General features: G+C 35.1%; 1 protein-coding gene and 1 long non-coding RNA gene across 3 annotated transcripts in view; one reads left to right on the forward strand and one right to left on the reverse strand.

Annotated features, from left to right (window-relative positions):
• Window positions 1-24,442, reverse strand: part of LOC120543190 — a 179,920-nt gene that overhangs the window by 34,292 nt on the left and 121,186 nt on the right. The window lies entirely within an intron of this gene.
• grk6 (G protein-coupled receptor kinase 6) overlaps window positions 1-24,442 on the forward strand; it is a 111,138-nt gene that overhangs the window by 18,027 nt on the left and 68,669 nt on the right. The window contains exon 2 of one of the 2 annotated variants that reach the window (XM_039776121.1): window positions 9,525-9,620. In XM_039776121.1, the coding sequence (XP_039632055.1) occupies window positions 9,525-9,620 (96 nt within the window). Of the gene's footprint in view, window positions 1-9,524; window positions 9,621-24,442 lie in introns of those variants that run through there. The other variant, XM_039776122.1, reaches the window with a different exon arrangement.

A 24,442-nucleotide genomic window follows, 5' to 3' on the forward strand; every position in this document is an offset into this window, starting at 1 on the left:
GGACGGAGGTTGTAACAGAAAGCGAGCAGGTCGGTGCAGCAGGAAGCGGGCGAGCGAGCGCTCGTAGGCAGCTGAGAAGACAGCCTGGGTGTTGGCCGACACCCAGGGCATAGTAGTTGTTGTCGCTCCCGCTGAGCATGTAGCGGGAGTGACCAAAGAAGGAGACGGGTGACTCCGCATGGGGCCGCGGATGGCAGCGAGAGTCAGGATTTGGGATGTGGTGTCCTCCACGTGAGAGCCTTGGCCATGAGAGGAATTCCCAAATCGCGGTCTGGAGGGAGTGGAACCGAAGCCAGGGATCGGGACGACTCCAGATTGGTAGTGGAGAGGTGGTCAGCTGCAGGTAGAGTGGCTCCCCTGTTGCGAGGCCTGGACAGGGAGAAGCAGGGGAGTCACCAGTTAAAAGAAGGCCCCGGGCTTGTTGTCGGTTTTAAAGTCTGCTTCCTAAAGAACGTTTTAACCTCGTTTGTAAAAGGATTGAACTATTGTTTTTTTGTAGTGTTTTTAAACCTCCACATGTTTTTTATTGGATTATTTATTGAACTATTTTTGAAGCACTGCACTTTATTTATTGAACACTGTTTTTGTTGGATTTTAAATAAAAGCACTTTTCACTTTTTACCATCCCCTTGCTCAGTTGTTATTGTCTCACTGTCTAGCTCATCGGTGACATTACCGACGGTCTTGGGTTGAAGGGCTCCCGAATAGCGATGGGAGCGTGGAGCCAAACCCGCATCATCACAGCGACGTATGCAGGCGTTCACTTAAATTCTTCGCAACCAAATGTTGACGATGAAGAACACAATGTATAGCGAGTACATTTGGTACTGCTTGTTTCAAATGCGCTATGAAACCCTTGTGGTGCCCTGTCATTGCTGGAGCACCATCAGTAGCAGCAGACAAAATATTATAAATAAGAATGTCTTTCTCTTGAAAAAACTTATTCATGGTATTAAATACAGATTCTCCCTTTGTATCCGCTTCCAAATTTTTAGCAAATAATAATTCTTGACAAACTTTTTCTTCTTTTATGAATCGTACGTATGGTAAGAGTAGTGCTTCCTTATTTGGGAGAGTTGATTCATCAAGTTGAATGGAAAATTGGCATGTCTTCAAATAATCGCACAATGATTTTTCAAAATCTTCAACCATTTTTATCGGTTCTTCTTTGCACTGAATTATTGCTCAAAGGAATTTTCCTGATGAACCGCTTTTGCGATTAATAATGAAATATTATAAGAAGCTTGTAACCCTTCATTATCTTGTTTAGTGACCGACGCAAAAAGTTTTGATATAGTTGGACGTTTAAAATATTCTTCTTCTAGTACTTGAAAACAGGACAAATCTTTATTCTTTTTGTCAGCATGCATTTTAGTCAAATGCTCTTGTAGCCTAGAAGGCTTCATTGATTCATTTCAAAATACTTTTTGGCAAATCAAGCACATAATTGGTTCATAGGAGACTGTATAAAGCCATATTTCAGATAATTAATACTGTACTGTCAACATTTCTTCTTAGATTCAGACATAATGAAGTAATAAAATTTGCAACAATATTCACAAAATAAAAGATTTAATTTACATTTTGTATGTCTCTACTTATCTATCACACTTTTGACTGATGAATTTTGGCAAAGCACACAAAAAATAATGAAACTTATTCCTAAACCACTGGTATTTATAGATTTGAAATCGAGCCCAAATCGACTTGCATGCATTGTCTTGTTTGCGATACCATCGTACTAATTCTGTGAACAAGTCACTGCAAGCACCCATATTCCTGTCGAAAAATGCTGAATTGCGTGAATTACCTACGTAATAGTTGTCCGACATACTACAAGTTAAGACTCGTCTGCTGCGCGGATAGACTAAAACCTGTATGACATGATCAATTTTTACAATAGCAAAAAATGAATACATTTTTTAAGTAAATAAAAAATTTAAGTTAAAATATCCTGTATGACATGTTCAATTTTTTATTTTGCATGCAAGCGCATTTTGCTCGTCTGACCACGACATTATCCCTATAATTATAAATAATAATTAATAAATAAAATAATTACACAAGATATAAACACCAAACCTACAAAACATAACCATAGAACACAGTATAAGAAGTTTCGAATAATATTTACTTTGTCTTTTCCCTCTAGTTAGCAATACTAGGCTAAAATTACGATTGTATTTCTTTCTTGCCATTATTATTTTTACTCATAATATTAAATATTATAAAATTGGGTTTATTTTTGTGTAAATCATTTAGAAAAGTGATTTTTATATATTTATATTTTGGAATGAAATACAGTATAACGAATATATTTGCTATTGTTAACATAACCTATTATACACACATATATACATGCTCTGTTTTCTTATTGACATGGAAAATTGACATATATTTCTGTCAGACATAGTTAGTTAATTTTCAAATGATTAAGTAATTGAAATAGAAAATTGATGAAAAAATTGATTGTGCAAGACAGGCATAAGATGAAATAAAATTTTTTAAGATTTACTGGTGTTTGCTTTCAGTCGAGAAAGTTGGACTTCGCATCTAAGCTATTTTAAATTAAGTTGCAAAGTGGAAGCTGACATTCAGCATAAATGAACCCCATGCTCTTTTTAATTTTTGACAGTTCTTCTTGCATATGTTTCTATTTTTGACATTATCAGAAAAAGGCCAGAATCAAAAATACAATGAAAACATGAAACAAGTTTAAAATATACTTTCTGCCGACAATAACACCTACCCCAATCATGTTAAAACAAAAAAAGAAAAAGGAAAAAGTTAGGGCTGCAACTAAACTTTTTTCATAATTAATTGATCAGATTATTACTGCTTTGATTAATCACATTTTGAAAAGCACAAAATATTCAGTTTTAAATGCAAGATTTGATTTTATATATTAAAATAGAAATATTTCCCATATTATCTTTTAAATAAAGAAGCATGCATATTCATGTTACAAATCATTTGTTCAAAAAAGAGAAATTTATATAAAGCTGTTATGAGTTTCTATTTTCTTTAAATCCTTCCTGGTTAGGATTTCGGGTTTTGACACAAGTCCTGACTTTCTGGTTATGACGTTGGCCTGTTTTTCTGAACAACATTGTCATCTCAAGGTCAATTTATTAACATCCTTCTAATTCACTGCTGCGATAGTCTACTATTTTTTTTTTTCTTGAATGTCCAGGAAAAGGCCATCTCTTTTCTTAGAAGCTATGTTGCCAGCTTTAAGGAATAAGCAGTGGGATGATGTTGAGCTGGCAAAGGCACATAAGTAGTACGTTGTTAAAGGAATACTGAACCTAAAAATATTTCTTTCATATGTTACTTACCCATGTAGTTTGTAGTGATGAGAGAAAATAATTTAATGCAAAATTGGAAGAAAGAAGGTTTTGCCACCAGTTCTATACAGTGGGTGAACGATGTGAAAAGCATTCATGGACAAAAGAAAAAATCTCATATTACTCGTGTTGCATAAAGACACGTGGATTATGTGTAAGATAAAGGGTTGACACAATCTATCACTAATTAGAACCAATGTTAATTTTTATGTTTTTTTTACCATCAGATATGTATTATATATTTAGTTTAAAAATCGCTTCTACCTGTAAAAAAAAGAAAACACAAAAAAAAAACCAAAGAAATTCATTTTGCATATTAGATATTGCAAGAACTGATGCATCAGTACCAAGTCAATACCAGACTTCTGAAAATGTAACACTGTTCACTTCTTTACAGTATTGGTAGGACTGTTTAAAACACTGTATTGCACTCATTTGACTGCAAGTAGATATTGTCTTTTCCAAGGCCAATCAATATGTGAGACAAATGTATTGAAATATTAAATACCAGTAAAGGCGCACTGCATGATAATGTTCAGGGAATGCACTTGACTTGAGCATTCCTGGTTTTCATCCTTTTCTCTGTACGTTTCACATTTGTTTGCTCAGAGGTTGATGCGCTTGCTGCTTCCTGAGCAGCTGTTCTTTTCTCCACCCTAGCGGCCCACTGCTTCTCTTCCTTCGTCGGCATCTTTTCGTATTAAAACTGATTTAGTCAGTGTTTGTGTTGCAGTTGTTTAGTATGTTTTCCTTAATTTTTCACTTAAGATGGCACTTAAGTCTTCAATCTGCCTTGAGAATGATTTAAGATATGAAGAGGTAGGGGAAGTGACAGCGAAGGTGATAAATGAGAACGGCACCCGTACGCATGTGCCACACGGGCACCCTGCTGCGCGCTGCCGAGAGTTGATTCTACAATAAAATAAAATAAAAATAAAAAGGAGTATCCTCGGAAGTCAATCATCACCCCGAAAGCCAGATAGTAGACTTCACGTAGTATATGTGTACCAAATTTCAGATCAATAGTTCAAACGGTTTGCGAGCTACAGGTGATTTAAAATCCTGGACAGACAAACGGACAGCCACGGTAGCGTATTATTATATATAAAGATATAAATAGCTACAGTGGTAATGATACAGCACTGCAACAATGCATGTTAAAATAACTGCAGAAGTCATACCTAGAAATGCTTAAGGCAGGAGAATTTCAGCACACAATTGCTTTTATAAATTTTTGATTCTATTACAGAATAAGGGACAATATGAATATGTATTGAAAATCATAAAATTTCCTTGGTATTGATTACAAAAATTCTGGTATTGTGACACCTGTAATACTGATTTTTTTACATGACCCTCCTATTCATGAATTCAGAAGCCCTGTAAATTGAGATTGTGTTTTGACAGATAGAGGATGGGGGCAATGACAAGGCAGTTCTCTGCAAGCTGGGATAACCTTGTGTGGTAAGGTTTCCACACAAACAAAATCTTGCCTTAGGTAGAGTTCTATAAAAGAAAAAATATATTTTGTTACATACACATTTTATATATAGTACAATATGCAGTAAAGTACTTAGTTGCTCAACTCCTATGACTATGGCCTGAGACAAATATAAAGGGACAATAACAATATGTAACTTTATAAATTCAAAAATCCTTACACAATGCCTCTGCTTACCTCTTGCTAACTGTGAAGTTCCAATCATATCAAAGTGTCCTGTTTCATTTTGTAAAGTCTGCAAAAGGATGTTTTTGCACAACTGTGACAACATTGAGTGTTGGTGGAATTTGGGGGTCGAGAGGAAAGTTGACTTTCATGTACAGTCCTGAAAAACCTGAAATTCTACTACTATATTATTTTAAAATTTGGGGTTTTCAGTACTTTTATGGTACATTTAAAATTTAAATAGTTTTGAAGGACAATAGAAGTTTTAAAAATCCTTGCACAGTATTAAACTGGAGAATTGATATAAGGTAAATCAGATGCCAAAAAGGGGGTACAGAGTTTATGTCCAGTTGATATACTGTAGAAAATACTCCTATTAATACTCTTGAAATGGTATGTAACAGTTATACCTGAGGAAGAAATGGCTTACATTCTGTCATCGTTATTTAGTTCAACTTTAATAGTCCTCTTTATGTATGGGCCAACAGACAGACATAGCCTAGCAGGCATTGTTGAGGGACAAACTTGCCATATTGTATGTGGTATGTTTTGAGTAGCTTTTATGTCTCTGCAGAATTTTGTATGATATTTTGTATGATAGTCACGCTCGGGTAAGTTCTTTATCAGAGTGTAGCTCTCTATACGCAAGGCATGAAACAAACCCCGGGCTGGGTGCCAGCCCACTGCAGGGCACACAAACACACACACACACACACACACACACCCACACACCAAGCACAATATAGAATCGCCAATGCACCTAACCTGCATGTCTTTGGACTGTGGGAGGAAACCGGAGCACCCAGAGGAATCCCATACAGACACAGGGAGAACTTACAAACTCCACGCAGGGAGGGAGTTACATTCAAGAAAATAATTTTAAAATTCTTTATTAAAGTCATTGATTGGATTTATTGAGAATTATTTTGCTGACCTGATATTGAAAATACAGTACATCAAATAAGTATCACACAAAATTGGATTCTGAGGAGATTCCTCAACAGCATGTATGAACTGATTTGAAATGTAAAATACCCTTTAACTCAGACATAACAAGAAATATTTAAAAGGTTACTTTAGTAAGAAATTATTCAAAACAAAAATCATGTACACAAATTCACAAGCCATTTCAATGCTTAATTCCTTCCCCTGAGTTCTAAAAGAAAAGTCATAGAAAACCATGCAAATACTATATCTAGTGATATGGTTAAATCCAAATAATAATTTGTTTATGCAAAATGGCACCAGTACTTCTAATTATATGACAAAGACTGAGCTGTGATCATCTGTTTTCCATTACGCAAGTTATACAATTATTTTTCTAGGACAAACCACCTGTATCAAGTCTAGTCACCTTTATCTGCATAAATGTGCTATTCCCTTTGAAGCCAGTGTTGTGTATTGCCTTTAAAACCATATTAAACATTCCATGAAACAAACGTTTTTATGATAGAAAAATTTACAATTTCTCTCACAAAAGGTGTTCATGTAGTAAGTAACTTGCTAGTGTATAAGAACAATGAATATTCAACTTTAGTTGATAAGAATGTAATAATTTTAGTATACACTATGCGTAACCTTTTTTGCCTGCTCAAACACCTGTAACTAGACTAGTCAATTGTAAAAATGGATGGATGACTATGCTTAATTTGAACAGAAAAAACATATGGTATATAACAATATAAATATAATTTTAGGCATTCCTGGCTGTTATTAAATTGATCCAGCATGTGTCCTTAGAACATTCTGAAATTGTTGGAGCATGAATTCAATATTGTGTTAGCAATGTGGCACATACATGCTGGCCCATGATAGCCTATCCAGGCAAGACTGAGTGCAAAGCAGAAAACAGGCCTGAAAAGAGTTCATTATAATGTCCACTCCTATACACATCCATGAGCACACTTGCCCAGTGCTAATTTTGAATTGCCATTTCACCTTGTCTGCCTGTGTTTGGGAATGTGGGAGGAAAATTCACATAGACAAAGAACGTTCCAATTCCACACAGGCATTCTAAAAGGAGTTTGAAACATTCCCACTGGATGATTGCAAAATTAAAAATAAATAAATAAATACATACCATTTAAATATGGACCTGGAAGGTGTAGAAAATTGAAAGTAAAGATTAAAGAATACAATGCAGCCTATAAAGACAAACTAAGAATACTTTTAGTATAGATAAGAAGGAATTTAGAACAGTTCTTTGTTTGAAGTCTTAGGGACTCTTATGGCTGATGGAAATTAACCTGTTTTTGAGAATGATCTGGAAAATGTATTTTGTTGTTGATATGTTATGAGTTATTGGTGTGATGCCAAAGATTTAATTTTAGAAACAGCAAAGACTATTAACAATGTATGAGATATTTTAGCTGCTACAGATGGTAAAATAATTTGTTTTACAGCATAGTTTAACATGAAAAACTGCATCATTAAACCATGGCCAGGTACAGACTATTTAGTATCATTTCAATAGATATTTAATGTAAATGTTGACCCCTAAACTTTGGAAAACTTGTGGTTTACTCAGTGATTAAGAACAATAGACCAGAAGTAAAGAGTGATCTATGTTCTGATGCTCTAACTTAATTTCTAATGAAGAATTTTGAGAAGATCATAAGTTTTTATAATATTTTTACATGCCAGACAGAGTTCCTGTTTGGACATATGAGTTGTTAAGAATATATTTTATTTGTAATAGACACTATTTTTAAAGTTGTTTTTATTTACTATGTTTTTATAACACTTAATTGCCAATTGTAACCTGTTGTATGCCATTTAACGTTGATGAGCAAATATCTTTGAGTGCTATTTAGGATTAAAATATTAAAATCACACACTTCTTTGGTCATGACGTCACTTTCAGAAACATGTCTCAAGAGTTTTAGAACTATTTTAGTTTAGTTCTTCTAAAGTATTGACTTTAAAGTGATGATAAAAAGCATGATAGAAAAATTTAGGATCAATGTTTCATTATTGACTACACTATAGAATATGCAAGGCATAGTTTAGTTACCAATATCTTGTCTTACATTTCCATCATCATTTAGCACAGATTAGTCAAACATATGACTACTGGACATGAAAATACAATAAAATGCTTACTTTTGATGGTAAATTGTAACAATGGATATTGTAATCAAAATATAAGACCAAGTCACTTGTTAAAAAAAAAAAATATATATACCACATATAATTTAGTAGTTAATGTTACACTATGAGCAGGTTGACAATGTTGACTATGCTGTTGATCCATCCTTTTCCTCCAGATTCTGACATTTTTGCCTTTTGCGTAATTATTAGATGGTAGAATGGTAGAAGAAGCTTCATTGTGTTGTGCCTGTGTAGTAACTAACTTAAAACTCCTTAATCCAGATGTAAGGTACATTATATGGAAGAAACCTTTTTAATTTAATTTTCATTCATATTATTGCAGACACTAAAAAGATGGACAAAGACCTAGGTAATAAAAAGACAGAGCCCACCTTCTCAAATAAATGTTGATCAAGCAAGCAAGTTCTTTCTTGTAAGTGCAGTATGCATGATGATGATGATCATCTTACCTTTTATGATTTTAGCGTGACTATAAGTATGATTTGAAATCACTCTGTAAGAAAACTCGCTGTTGGCAACATTCTGCATTGTGCATACTGTTCTGTCTTTTGGTCAGACCTATGTTTTTGGAAAAGTAAGCTCACGATGAACTGCATTGTATGATTGAATGATTAAAGCAGTGAACAGAATAGTTGGACTTTATTAGCAATTGTGGAGCTGCGGTATGCAGACCTTATACAAAAAGAGCTTGATCAAAACTTTGGTTCATGTTCACACTTCTTTGTTCCCTGGCACTTATTCTGCATTTGCGTAATACAGGTAATTCACATTGTACTGGCCTTCATTCACAGTGTATCAGCATGAAGATGCACAGTCCATTTTTAAAAATGCTACTGGGGCTGGGTGATATGGGCTTAAATTGACTACATAATGCATTCAAACTTCTTTTTTTTGCTTTTGCCTGACAGCTACAGGGCTCCGCACTTCTGGTGCGTTGACCATACGTACCGCCTTGTGCATGCGCAGTAGCCTATCCTGTTAGGTCACATGAGACAATGAATATACGATTGTTTTTTGCAAAGTAAGTGACGTACTCGATAATTTCAGGTCACACATTGTTAAAACAACAATTAACATATTGATTGACACGCATACAACCGGTGTAAATTGGGCTTTAGCATTGCCTGCTTGATTTACAGAATACATTTTTACTGTATGAGAAGTGATACAATCCTGCATTACTAATCTGATAACTGTAGTTTTTTTTTCCTGTAGTACTTACTGAAGGTCATAACTGTAATGAATTTAATAGATTAATATTACTGAAAGAAATGTGCTTTACTCTACATATTTAGCATATTCATATTACTTTTGTAAGTAGAATGAGGAAGGTTGTAATTGACTCTAATATAAAAACAACTAAACAGTTAATTTTTTTTCTTGAAATTGTCTGTGTACAGGAGGTGGTGGAAATAGAAAAGGAAAGAGTAAGAAATGGAAACAGATGCTTCAATTTCCTCATATTAGCCTATGTGAAGAATTACGGCAGAGCATTGGTAAGTAGTATTTAATTTTATTTTTTGGAATGTAATATTCAAATCAACCTTTATTCACCTGTATTTTGATGGATTTAATAGTTTTTACTAAAAACAAGTATTGTGTATATCTGTTTTGTTAATGTTCCCAAAGATACATTTTCTAAGGGAAAGAGAAATTATTTACATTTGCACTGTGTGTAGTGCATTTCAAATATTTCATTTTCAACATTTCATGCATTTTTAGTTTTTGTGGAAATTGTTGTTTTTGGAGACTATGTAATATCATAATTCTATCAGCACAGATACCTTAACTGACTAAGAAAGTGGCAAAATCTTTTGTATGTTCCCTCATGTTCAGCTTTTAGCATTTGTTGTTGCCTATATGATGCTTTTGTAGTTATATTTTCCATCCATCCATCCATCCATTGTCTAACCCGCTGAATCCGAATAGGGTCACGAGGTCTGCTGGAGCCAATCCCAGCCAACACAGGGCACAAGGCAGGAACCAATCCTGGGCAGGGTGCCAACCCACCGCAGGTAGTTATATTTTATTCTGCAATTTAAATAGGGCAGAATAAACATGCCCTATGTTAATTTATACCTAATAAACACTAATTAAACTTTCCAGGGCCTTAGTATGTTGAGGGAACAGGTAAGACTTTGAAAAAAGGAGTGTTGTTTAGGTTTTAGACTGTTTTATTTATCTCATTCTCAATCTGTTTTAACTGTAAAGGAAATTTACATGAAATTCTCAATCATCTTTTAGTCCTGCAACTTCAGTATTAGTGTCTTGACTTCCGAAAGAGAACACACACCAACGGAGCACAGCAAGCCATCTTTAACTCGAGAAGTTATGTAGGACAGACTGACATTATCCATATTTCTCTTGGGTAGAACACATGTTCGGGCTTGAAAAGCTACTGCCAGACATTGGTATTGCCAAATAAAAAGTCATTTTTCCCTATGTCATAATGCAGTCTTCTGGCCTTTTTTGATAAGATAATGAGTACCAAATCATACAGCATTGCTGGGATGTCTGTCAAAGGCATGAACTGGACACCCAAGTTCAAACAAAGGACGGTAGCTCTAGAATGAGTAACAGTGATAGAATGAACTTTGCACAAATTGGTCAACCGAAGGGAGGGGCTTATGTACACCCAAGAAACCAATGGCACCCTGATTCCTTCCTTTAAAAACCCTTGTAAATCCCAGATTGTTGTTTTTCCCCTATGAGCTCGCTGATCAACCTGGCTGTAACTTCTGCTCTATACCAGAGACCATAGTGCTTATAAGGTGTGTACACAACAAAGTTTGTAGCAATTCTTTCTACTCCAAAAGTTAATCGAGGCTGAACTGGAAAAATGGAAGACTCTCCGTAACAGGAGTTGGACAAGGATGCAATTAGTTCAAACCAAGGTTATTACAGTTAATGAAAACTAAAATCAAAACTGAAACTATTATTAAAAAACATTTTTGTAAACTGAAATAAAATAATAAAACCGAAATGAAAAATTTAAATTAAATGAAACTATTAAAGTAGCTGGAAAGACTAACTGAAATAAAACAACAATTTACTAAAATAATTTTAGTTTTCGTTTTTGAATGAATATTCTTGCTGTTAGTTTTTAACCCTTATAACTTTTAACTCTAAAACTGAACGTCATCCACCACCAAGTGAAAGGCGGCAGGCGAAGGAGGCCGGCTGTTCACACAGCATTTGCGGTGACAGAGTGAGCTAAAAATGCATGTAAAGGCTGTGGAATAGAAAGCGATTTACGTGCCGCTCTTTTTGTATGTCAAGATGCAATTCAAATGCCTGAAATTGGAATGTGGTGGTCAACAAAACTTTTACCGTATGGACAGAAAAATCACAAGCGAGTAACGTTTCAGTTTCTTTCTCAGGTGCCTGCTTTTTGTTGACAGTAATTCACCTGCCACTTCACACACAAAGTATACGAAATATAGAGAAAGTATAGTAATCATGAAAAAAATTCAACCAGGAGATTTTAGACCTCCCCGACTTCGAAAATACAGTTTTTTGGAATTGTGTGTGTGTGTGTGTAAACACGATAACTCAAAAACGCAACTAGAGAGATGGAAGAAATTTGGCATGTGGTCGTTACACCAAGATTTGTAGATCTGTAACTTTTCGGCCAAATCCATCAGCTGGAAGTGGTGCTTTACCTGAACACCTACTCTGATTTTTTTTTTTTATTCATGCAATTTATAATAATTGTTCAATATATTATTAATTTGATTTGATTTGTTGTTGATGGTTCTTTAATGCACATAATATAATCATTGTCTTGCGGTTTGCTCCACAAATATCCATCCTTATATCTGAGTACACGAGAAAGTCGAGAGGAGACCACTCCCGATTTTTGAAAATATAATTGCATTGATCGAGAGACTGACAAGGTCATCATACAAGATCAGCATATTGTTACATATCAATTACTTTTGCTTTAAAAACTTGGTTTTAACAACTAATCAATATAAACCTTGTAAAATTCCTGAGTTGGCAATGTCTCTACTGAACTACAGGTAGGTAGGCAAAGAGAGTCTCTCAAGTGATGAAAAGCAAAACATACTAATGTATGTTTGTATTTATGCTATATTTATTAATTTATCTTTTTTAGTTAGTATTCATCATTCTTAATACCAGATGTGCAAATAATCCAATATCAGAATTATGTTTTAAAATATCTGTCCCCATTTTTGCAATGTTTCTCTCTCTCTCTCTCTCAAAATAGATACAGTACCTGAAATCATCATATTATTTTTGTTCTTAACATCCACCATATCATACATATTGCATACCAGAGATTTTTCCTGCCTTGCGAAGCCCCCTAGTATTAAAAATGATAAGTTTGAATGTGCTTATTTTTATCAGACAAAAACAAAACCAAATAGTGTGTCATTTAGAGTGGTAAGCTTCCACTGACATTAAACTCGTATCCAAACCCATTAAGTGTACAGTTCTGTCTCATTGTGAAACAAAAAACTAAACTCCATAGTAGCTCTTTAACCGTATCATAATTACTAAAACTAAAACACACACACACACACATATATATATATATATATATATATTGTGACAGGGGGCGCTCGCTCCCTTGAACCCCTGTCCACGACTCCAGACACCAGGTAAAAGTCCACAAATTGACTTTATTCAAACGCCACAGTGCACAAAGCACCCTCTCCTCCACTATATTCATAAACAATCACTAACCAATACAATAAATCAATCCTCCACTCCCAGACGCGTTGCCACCCTTCCACCCAGCTCAGCTCACCGTCTGGGAGCTCCCATAGTCCTTTTATATTCCCTGACCTGGAAGTGTTCCAATCCTCAGTACATGTGACTCTCAATCTCTTCCGGGTCAGGTACAAGCCCTTTCTTTTCACCCCGGAAGCCCGTCGCTCTTCCTTTGATGAACTTCTGGGTTAAAGGGCACAAAGAAGTCTTCGGTCCTCCCTGCAGCTCCCTCTTGCGGCCCCTGTGGTATCCGTCTTCGGGGCACCTCCATACTGCAGGGAGGGCTCCATCTGGCGGCCTGGGTGTATTGGCCGGGATGACAAGCCGGCCACATCTCACTATATGTATGTTGAATTTTTAATAAGTGTTACTGCACCCAGGCATTTGAGAGTCTTGTGACCTCTGAACTCTTGAGTTGGAACATAACAGCTGACCTGCTCAACCCATACTTTTACAAAAAATTCACTCACACATGTTTTATGGCTACCATAGCAAATTAAGAATTAAAATGCTGAGCCTGATAACTTAAAGCACCAAACAGAAACTGTACTATTACTGTTGTACAATCACAAGACCATGACCTTTCAAGTTAATCAGAAAACTCTTCAATCCACCCTGCCCACAAGCTGTAGATGCTTGTTCACATCATGTTTATGAATGGAAAGTAGGAGAACTATCTTGTTGTGGATAAAAAGGGTGTCTTTTATAAAGAAATCTCAGATGGAAAAAAAAATCCGAATATATATTTAATGGTAAATGAGGATGAATTAGTAACAATATGTCATTATAAATGCATCAATTAAAACATGTTGAACTTTAGTATACACCATAGTGGACTTGAGTCCTGTCTAGGATTAATGCATTTCCAACTTCCCTGTACCTGTTGCTGAATTAAGATGGTAACAAAATGCAAGGAAACTGGTACAATGAACATTGTTTCTAATACGATCTGCCCTTAATTAAACATAGAAATAAGACAACACCATATTGTGAACAAAGTGGTGATACTAGTTTCCTGCTGGATAAAGTACTGTATATGTCATGGTTAGAATGGCTAGGAATGAGCATGTTGCCCCCAGCATTGGTTGGTTTGTGCCTAGTGAGCTTTAGCTGGTGCTCTGGCCACTGCCATCCTGACATTAATTAAGCAGATTTTATGATTGACAACTATTAGTTTATGTGCACTATCTTTCCAATACTGTAGATTTACTTGGGTTAAGTGGAACAGCATTGCATGAATTTGATGGCACACAGATGGAATCATGTGAAAAGATGGGAACAGAGAAAGGAAAATTGGACAGTGCATCAAATTAATATCTATAATATTCTATTGTAATCCAATTTTAAAGTATAGGGATGTTTTTTCTTCTTGCCATTGATATCTGAGCTAGTCTTGTACGTTTCTACACCCTTAATGTTAAAAAAACATTATTTGTAATTATTTTCCTAATGTTTTATAAACTCTTTTGCCATTATTTTGAACATCATTCTCCTCTTTCTAGAAAACATCTACAATACCTTCTATTTCTGTTTCATGTTCCTGATAATACACTTTACCACAAGAAGAATTAATTATTGACTTTGCATGCTGCCAGTCTTGTACTTCCAAGTGTTTTAATTACGGTACAATGCCATAATTACCCCAAACTCTTTATGGTCTCTGTTTTCAACAGCTGTTGGCTTATTTTTTGTAACTATATCTGCAACATCCAATTATAATAGCACAGAGATGTACTTAATGCGTTTTTTACTTTCTATAACATAATAAACACAAGCAATTTAAATATTTGGAAAGTGGACACATACTTTTTATGTTCATTTTACTCCACCTATTTTTTTCAGGAACTGCCTGCACTCCCCAAAAACGTTAGTAAGTGGTCATGTTGGCCTCCTGTCAGGATATCCTGCATAATTTTCTTTTAATGTGTAATAGTACATTACAGATTTGGCAAGAAATAGTGAACTTGGTACATTTATCATGTAGCAATGCTGATACATACATATAGTGCTTTATAATGCAGTATAATGCAAGGGTAGGAGACCGACTCCGTCAAAACTGTTGTCAAAACTGTTGGAACTGAAAAGGTAAATAATATTCAGAATACAGTGATTATGGAATTCATTGCACAGTGTTCTTTTGTTATTTTGTTTTTTGTGATTTTGCTCATATCATTAGAACTGTTCAACAAGAAATATCATACTTAGACATACTTTACGCAATAGTTCCAAAATAATACATACCATTTTGAATGCAAAGAGTGAAATTCATGATAAGGGATTAAGTGATAAGATGATTCATTTTGAAAATGTACTTGGTGCACAGAGAGTGCAGCAGTAAAATTGCAATAAGGAATTAGAAGATGAGTTGAGGTCAAATCCAAGCTAGGAATTGTAACCAGGAAATCGGTAAGCAAGCAACCAGAGCTAGAACATTAAGCTTAAAAGTTAGTTGCTGAATAGAGCAGAAAGTCATGCACACAACTTCAAACATAATAAAGAATCAGTCACTATAACATTTGAATGAATCCACATCTAGGTCATCCAGGAAGTGCATGACGCTGACCTTTCTACTATCACGATAACGATGTTGCATTTCATGTATTTGTGGATGTCCCTGCATAGCAACATCTTGACAGCTGTCTACAATAAACTCTGCAAAATGGCATTGCCCACAAAAAACAAAATGATGTTACCACAGAACGCAATTCATTTTTAACATTGTTAAAAATAAGTCTAAATGTTAAAAATGCATTCACTGGGTTATAAAATCTTAGTTTGCACCCAGAAAAAATATATGAGGCATTATTAGATCATAACAAATCATAATTTCTCTCTTAATGACTCATAACTGTGCCTTTTCCTTTATGTGATAACTAGCAGAATACCCGCGCTTCGCAGCGGAGAAGTAGTGTGTTAAAGAAGTTATGAAAAAGAAAAGGAAAAATTTTAAAAATAACGTAACATGATTGTTAATGTAATTGTTTTGTCATTGATATGAGTGTTGTTCTCATATCTACTGTATATCTATATATATATATCTATCTATATATAATATAGCAAAATACCCGCGCTTGGCAGCGGAGAAGTAAAAAGAAAAGGAAACATTTTAATAATAACGTAACATGATTGACAATGTAATTGTTTTGTCATTGTCATGAGTGTTGCTGGCATATATATATATGTGTGTATATATTCCAGCGCTGACTTTATATATTCCAGCGCTGTCTTTATATACTCAGGTTTTGACTTTATATATTTGGGAATGACTTTATATATTTAAGTTTTGACTTTATATATTCCAGCGCTGACTTTATATATTCTAGTTTTGACTTTATATAGTTAAATGTAGTCATCATTGCATAACTTTTTCTTTACCATAGAAATTTAAAGACTAAATTCAACTTCCATTCCTACCAAAGATATTTCTGGCGACTAAATAGAACCTACTTATATCCAAATTCGAGCTATTGAGCTGTCGCCTGCCTGCCTGAATAAGTCACCCTCGCTATTACTTTTTTACCGTTCATTTAATCATGGCTAGTGGCGGAAAAATTATAAAATGGAAGGAGGATTACACGGAGTATGGCTTTACCAAAACAATTATTGATGGCGAATCGATTATTCATAAAGCTTCAATTGGTGATCTGTTTTTCTGTGTTAACCTCATATTTTTTCATACTTCTTCTCAAACCATGGGGGTGCGAGGTTAAAATGAAACGGGAAGCGCTGTTCAATGTAATCGGTGTACCAAGAAATCATGCATTGAGAGAAGTTCCCCTTTGCTTGGAATGCAAAGTGTGATTAAATGCGTGATTTTTTTAACGTGTTATGGAGGACATGCATCGAAGCTTCTCAGCTGTGCTTGTGCTAAGAAAAGGAAACATTTTAAAAATAACGTAACACGATTGTCAATGTAACCTTTTGTAAGTAGTGCCTGGAGGATTCAGTGTGGAGAAACTGTAGAGACAGCGTGTGTATTAACTTGTGGATTTTTGTGAGTATTTGGTGGCAGCGTCACAAAGTCGCTTCCGTAACACTGCGTGCGTTAGCTGCGGAGCTCAGCTCAGAGCGAAATGTTTTGAATGGGAGGGGAGATGATGACGTGACTCCCCCACCCGCCTTAACTGTCAATCCCCCACAAACACAGTCTCTCGGAATATGCATAAGCACAGCCCTTCATGTGCAATTTTAACTTAGTTACAAAGTGATCAAAACTCTCGTTTATATCCTGCGTCCTTTCATTAAACTTGTATCCCGCATTACCCGTGGGCATGACAAACGCCAGCTGCAGCCTGTGTATGAACTTCATTTAAACTTTAGGTTTACACCGTGCTTTGTTTCCGAAGTAGCAGCACTCATGAATATGGTTGTATATGTCATTCGCTCGCTTCTTATTGTTTCGCTGCCTTCTCAATTGTATAATGCATGTTTTCTTCAGCGCTTTTTGGAGCTCTTCCTGGTTTTCTATGCACTGCGTTGACAGTCAGTTCACGTGATTACGTGGGAGGCGTGATGATGTCACACGAAACTCCGCCCCCCACAGCTTTCGAGCTCAATTCCATTACAGTAAATGGAGAAAAATAGCTTCCAGTTATGACCATTACACGTAGAATTTCAAAATGAAACCAGCCCAACTTTTGTAAGGAAGCTGTAAGGAATGAGCCTGCCAAATTTCAGCCTTCTACCTACACGGGGATTTGGAGAATTAATGATGAGTCAGTGAGTCAGTCAGTGAGGGCTTTGCCTTTTATTAGTATACTTTAGATTTAAAGGTCTTTATCACAAAACCAAGGAAATTCCGTAAAACAGTTATTAAGCTCTGGTGGTAACAACCAAAGCTGTTGTTAAGATATTGAATGCTCTTTTCTTAATTGTCTATTTCTTACTGGGCTGATTGGAGCATCTGACTAAAATTGGCACTTTAAAAAAGCTAATTTTCCTAGAGGTTCATACATAATGGATATTAAAAGTCTGCACACTGTTGTTGAAGTTTCTTGTTTTGTTGCTGGAATGAATAAGGCTGGTAAATACTCAACATGTTCTCGCTATGACTTCGGACAATGTGGTGAAAATGACATCAGATACATAGGTACACTCCTGTGAGTGGCTGGCATGCCCCAAGTTTTTGCTGTGTGCCACGCAATGAATGCAGCAATGTGGATGTACTGCCGTGTATCTAAGGTAGCAAATTTCATGGAGAGACTGGTTACATGGGTGCCAGAATGATGAGTGATGAGATGAAGATTATGAGGCAACAGGTTATCAAAGAGCGAGACAGACATACAAAAATATCTGAAGTGCATCTGTTCATTATGTAGGACTAGGAGACTATCAATGTCCTAATTGCACCATCTGCCCCAACCATGAATGTGTTTTGGTTGTTGACCACTTTGGTTCACATGGGAAGTAAGGCCTTATAACAATATTTAATGGAAAATAAATATTTGCAGTAAAAATAAAACGTTTAATGGACAGCTAGTAACTTGGGTATTTTTGTTTTTTCCAAAAATTACTATCTGGATTTTCAATTATATGGGGATAAAGGTCTGATATCATTTCATCCTTCACATGAACAAAATCTGAAATTTATAATAGAGTATGTATACTTTTGATACATACTTAAAGTCATTCATATGTACATATAGTCTGTACTGAGAAAATAGAATTTTCCTGTCCTGATGAGTGCTGTGGTGGCACAATGCCAGACTATATGGACCGGGATACTTTCTGTCCAGGTATAGTTCTCCGCTCCTTCTGGGGATTCTGGCACATTCCCAGGCCAGGCTGAGAAACCACCTCACCAGTGTGTTTTAAGTCTGTGGTCCATGCATCAGGCACCATGGCGCCATCTCTTTCAGAATTATGTCTTAAACTAGAAACACTTAGAACTTATGGACTTTGAGGAAGCATGCAGCCATTCCATTCTGGGAATAATGTGGCAAGGAAGCCCACATCTTCAATACTCATTGTCTATTGCTGTTTCTTGAACTTGGAGTGAATCATTTGAATTTACAATACTTATGGCTGATCTTTTGCTTTTGTATGTTTTGTTCTTTTGTAATGTTTTGTTTTTGTGTGTTGTTTATCAGTTGGCATGTGCAGTTCACTTCATTTTCAGTGCACATAGCAGTTGCTGTGATGCAAACAATGAGTTGGTGTGAATAATACGTTTCATTGTCAGAGCCACGTGCATGTGCAGCTATTACCTTCCTGTCACCTAGGGCATGTGTCTGTGCCGGGGTAGCTCTTGGTTTTCTGTCAGACATGGCATGGCTGTGAGAAGGTCCCAAAGCCAGATTTTGTGGCCAAGGCACCCTGAGGGACCCATTCCTGGGCCATGTTAAGTGTGTCATGGCATAAGCTCTCTATTGAGACCAAGATCAAGCTGCAAGGCCCAGTAGGTCCTGAGCTATTGTGTGACAGATGGACAACCATTACTATTTTATATGTATAGATAATTGAAAATAAGTATTTATAAAATATCTTTGTACATTTGTGTGTGTAATTTTTTTTTTTAAATTTTCAATATTACAGTACATATGAGTAGCGTTCATGTGTCATAATAGATAACAGATGTAATGTTTAAAAGCTCTAGCAAATATGATCAATTTCTGACATTTGCCAGCACTGTGGTACATCATGCAGTGCCCAGGAAAGAACTGGGTGAGCAGTTGTGCAAAGGCATATTTAATTTGTTTTAACTGAAATTTATTTTTTTTTCTTTGCCAACTTAATATTGTTGTAAACTTTAATTTCTAATATGTTGACTTATGGTTAAAGATTTTTTTATGTAATTACAGTGTTTGATATGAGTGTATGTTATTTATATGTGAGGTCTTTTTGAAGTTTTTTCATTCAGCTTTGTGTTTTGTTCTGTGTTGTTTTGTATTTTATTTGAACTAGACTCACAAATGTATACAGCTCTTGGAGCTTACAAATGGCAATGTTCTGTTTAGGAAGAAAGTAGACTTTTTCACATTTTTCTTTTTTCAAAGGTGTTTGTGAAAAGCTTGCAAAATAACCTGTGTTAAGTCTTTTTTCATTAAGAGCTTATACATTAAATTAACAAGAGGAAAACTGTAGGATTCCCATCTTACTTTCAGAAAGATCCAGAACAGACAGGAACACTAAAAGGAGGAAAAAATCAAAATGGCAACAGAATTAATTTAAATTAGAACCACTAAAAGCCTACAAACCTCCGGTTGCAGAAACATACTCGCATAGGCACATCTCTCTTGAGTGATTCTACTTCACTTTGTGGTAACAATAATTTGTTTCTGCCTTTCAGCGCAATGCAGTAAAATTTCCGACTCCTAATGCAGCTTCATTAACTATGAATATGCTGTAAATTTTGTTGTTCTTTTTACAATAAACTGGCACCATGGTATGTCAGTCTGTGCTCCTATATGAGATCATGAATAACTTTAATGCTATAAAGTAGGAGTTCACTGTTGGTATTAGAATTAGTAATTTATAAGAAAGAATAAATAAATATATAAATACAGAAATTAATACAGTCAAAATGAAGCTTTTTACATGGCTCATTATATTTAAAACGTTCAGCATCATGGCATTTTTTAAATTGATAATTAAGTATTTCTGATTAAAATATTGATATGTTCATTTTTATTTCATTATATCTCACTTTTATTGTTATTTTTTTAACCCGGCTATTAGGAGTGGTGCACTTTGAAACTTATATGGATTTCCATGATATATTCATCGAAATACATTATTAGGGACTGTATTTTGTTTTTATCCAATTTGAAAGTGTCTGTTGACTTTTGAATATAATGGAACATTAAATGTGTCACACTTTTGAACTATTCATGTAATTTACCTGTAGTAGTAGCATATTCATGGTGTCGTTACAAAAGACTACTCAAGATAGTGCTTGCAGGTATTCAACCATTTAGGTGATTTATTGTTTCTTTTTTCCAATGGCTGTATATTTTTAGGTAGATTAGCAAAGCCTTTTCTCTAGGAAGTAGCTTCTTTAGAACAAAGAAAGGTTGTGCATAAGTGTGCCTTGAATACTTACATTTTGATACGTGTGTCATAGTCATGTAGTGCCTGCCATGTTGTGACATGACATTGCTGCCTTCTTGGTTTAATTCCAGGCTCAGACATATTGCTGATCCAGTCAATGTTTGTGCTTAATTTACATGTGATCTCTGTTCTGTTGTGGGGGGTTCTCTCTGGTTTTCTCCATGTTAAGCTAATTAGTAGTGCAAATTTACCTGGGAACATGTGTATGTGTGTATCAAATTATCAGCCTTTTTGAACCCATCATTAAAAAAGCGGGCTTAAGAAATGAAATCGCAGGAATACCAGCTTTGTTAACATAATGGTGACGGCATAATGAGGTCAAATTCTAGCCCAGTAAATGTTTTTTTGGGTGTGTATGGCTTCCCTATTTTTGGTCTGTTGTGTTTTTTTCTTTTCTTTTGGAGGGGGCACATCAGTTTTCAACCAATAACCCAAAGCAGTGAGAATGTGTCTAAGGTTAATTAGAGAATCTAAATTGGCCTGGTATGATTAACCTTTTATGAGTGCATGCAAGTGTGTGAGTAAGCAGGAATGGTGTCCCATTCGGGCTAGTTCTAGCTTTATACACGTTAGTGCTGAGATAAGATGCTGAAATCACAAAACACTTAATTTTAATTAAGCTAGTTAGTATAGTCTGTTTTTACTTTTAACAAACGGTTGTTGCAGAGACATACACCAAAATGGTATACTGTAGATATGCCTTACTGACTTAGAAAGAGGTGTCCAGTAACCTGATTTGTCCCTAGTAAATTCCATTTTCACTGCAAAATATGCCTGCTTATTGGATTTTGAACTTTTTCACCCAGTTGTTCATACTTCTAAATGTTCCACTTTGTGTTGAAATATGATTGCCTACAGAAACTGTAGGTATTTGCATATATTCATCATTATTAGGAAGGGCATTCAGGGGTAAAATGTTTCTGCTCCAATATCACCAAGATGTGGAAGGCAACCAGCCTCTTTTTGTGAACCTGGAAAATGGCCATTAAACCAGGACAGAGAAATTCTAAGAGCAATAAAATGTTTCTTAGGGCTGAACCTCATATGAAGACTATGTAAATTTAAATTTTAAAAGTTCTGCATTTACAGTGATCAAAATGACAGGTTTAAAGAATCCGGCATATGGCATTTTTCCATTGCATTCAGTTCCTTGTTATGTATTCACTTTCACTTCTTCAAGCCTCTATCAGTGCTTTGAAGCTTTAAATATATTTAAAAATGTTATATCTTAATATTTATCTTATTTTGGTTTATTGAAAACAAAGTAAAAACAATTAACGTAAACTATACAGATACACCGATTACTGAATGTTTTATAATCTGAATTCTAAAAAAAATCCAGGTAGCTTGATAAAGAAAATGTTTAGAATCACTTAATACATCAACAGGATCTAATTAATCAGTAAAAATGTAAATAAAACAAATTGCTAAATAAATATAAGATAAGAATTTAGTTCTTTTTCTCTGTTTTGTGCACCAGCTTTTTTCTGGTCAGAATAGTCGAGGGCCAGAGTATTGGTCAGTAGCAGTAGGTTCAAGGCAAGAATCCACTCTATCTGGAGTACCAGTTTACCACAAGGCACTCAAAAATATTATAAGGCATAAATCGTATAAGCAATTTTATGCATTAAAATACAGTACTTTAATGTTACAGTTAAGCTTTTTCGCTTGCCCAAAAAATAAAACTGTACATTAGTTCCCTTTGTGACACCACTATGTTTAGTGTTCGCCATGAGAATTTAAATGTCAGTTGGTCATTTGAGTCCTTAGACAGGCAGAATATTTTTATTTACTGCCTCTTTTTTCCAGTTAAAATTTGTAAAAGATAAAACACAAAAGTTGTGTCCTTAATTGGAATCCAGATTTCTTCTGAATGATGGTGGAAGTGGCTAGGAGATATACTGTATGTTGACCCACCATAAATGTTTGGCTTTGTTTTTCCTTTATCATTAGGTGTATTCTTGCAAGAAATAGTCCTGCTTACAGTAATTATCACAAACACAGCATACTTGGCACATACAAATATTGTGTATTATCTGTGTAATGTTGTGACATACCAAACTTTAAATGCCTTGCATCTTGAGTCATGTATACAGTATTTGTTTTTTTCTTCTGCATGTTTTAGAATATCGGGCTCCTTGTTGCATGTAGATATAGCTGTACTCCAAAAAGATAATGTGTACTTGTAAAAAGGAGCAGGTTTTCCACGTCAACTGGTGTTGCCCTGTTTTCCTGTTTTCCTGCAGTCTGTTAGTTTTCATGTTTGTTCTAACCTACTGTGATCTTGTGATTCAGGAAACCACAATGCTTCCGTATTAAATGTAGCAAAGAGAAGCTAAACAGCAGCCAGTGAACAGACTAAAACTAGCTTTCTTTATACAGTACAGTATTTAATTCTTGATTAATAGTATCGCTTGAATTGAAAAGCAAAAGTGAAAATCCTTTCATTGGTAAGAAGAAATTTGCCTAATAATTTATAGCCTTATGTTTTATGTTGCATTACTTTACTAAATGAACTATTGAAATAAATTTCAACTATCTTCTTATCTGAAATACCACCTGCTTTTGAGGATACACGGTACCACAATATTGCAGTCTGTGCAAAAAAACATAGCAACTAACACGCAGAGCTTGTTCAGCTGTACTGATTGACTTTTTGATGTGTAAGTACGACAAAACAAATTGCAAACACGACAGGCACATTAAATTGTAATGAAAGCAACAACATTAAATACAGTTACAATTTTAGGAAACCCACCTACTTTTGTGTTTCTGTTTCTTCCATACACATTGTTCAAAAACATTTATGTAAGCACTGCTGAACTCCACTCATCTACTGTTGCTGACATCTTTCTCAGGCCTATTATATTGAAAGGGCTAGCAGTAGGTTGTTTATTGAATTATTTAAGAATGATATTCAGAGATTAAAATCTAATTAACAATGAAAAGCGGAAGGCATTATGGCCCACCAGGACAAATGTTTACCATCCCTGTTTCAGAGCATGCCATTTTAGAACAATGAGAACTATTCTACAAATATGCTGGTTCCTGTCTTTTTAAAACTGCAACAGCTTTCATAGTTCAATAGTCAGTGCTCCTTTATTAAAACATCCCTTTTATTTAAAACATTTCACTATAATGCTGTAAGGAGGAATATATACTGTACTTGGTGTGAGTACTTTAAAACAGGAGAGAAATATTATCTTTTTTATGTAATAAGATGCACCACTGACCTAATTGTAGCCTTTAATGCAAGTACTGAATAGTCTCCCTGTGACCACTACAAGTGAATTTATTTTGAGTGCCTCTTTTAGATACTATATTTTTAGTGTAAATGTGTAACAGTGAAATTAGCTGTATAAAATATACACAAGTTTGGTAAGCTGTCATCAAGTTATTTTTTGCATTTTATTTGTTTTGAAATGTATTTTATGTGTTGAACTACTTTCACAATACTGATACTTTGAGATTTTTCCCATTACCTTTATGTATGTTGCACATGCATAAGTAATATTAAGACCAGCTTTTACAG

This window comes from Polypterus senegalus, chromosome 13 (assembly GCF_016835505.1).
Source record: "Polypterus senegalus isolate Bchr_013 chromosome 13, ASM1683550v1, whole genome shotgun sequence".
Classification (NCBI taxonomy): Eukaryota; Metazoa; Chordata; class Cladistia; order Polypteriformes; family Polypteridae; genus Polypterus; species Polypterus senegalus.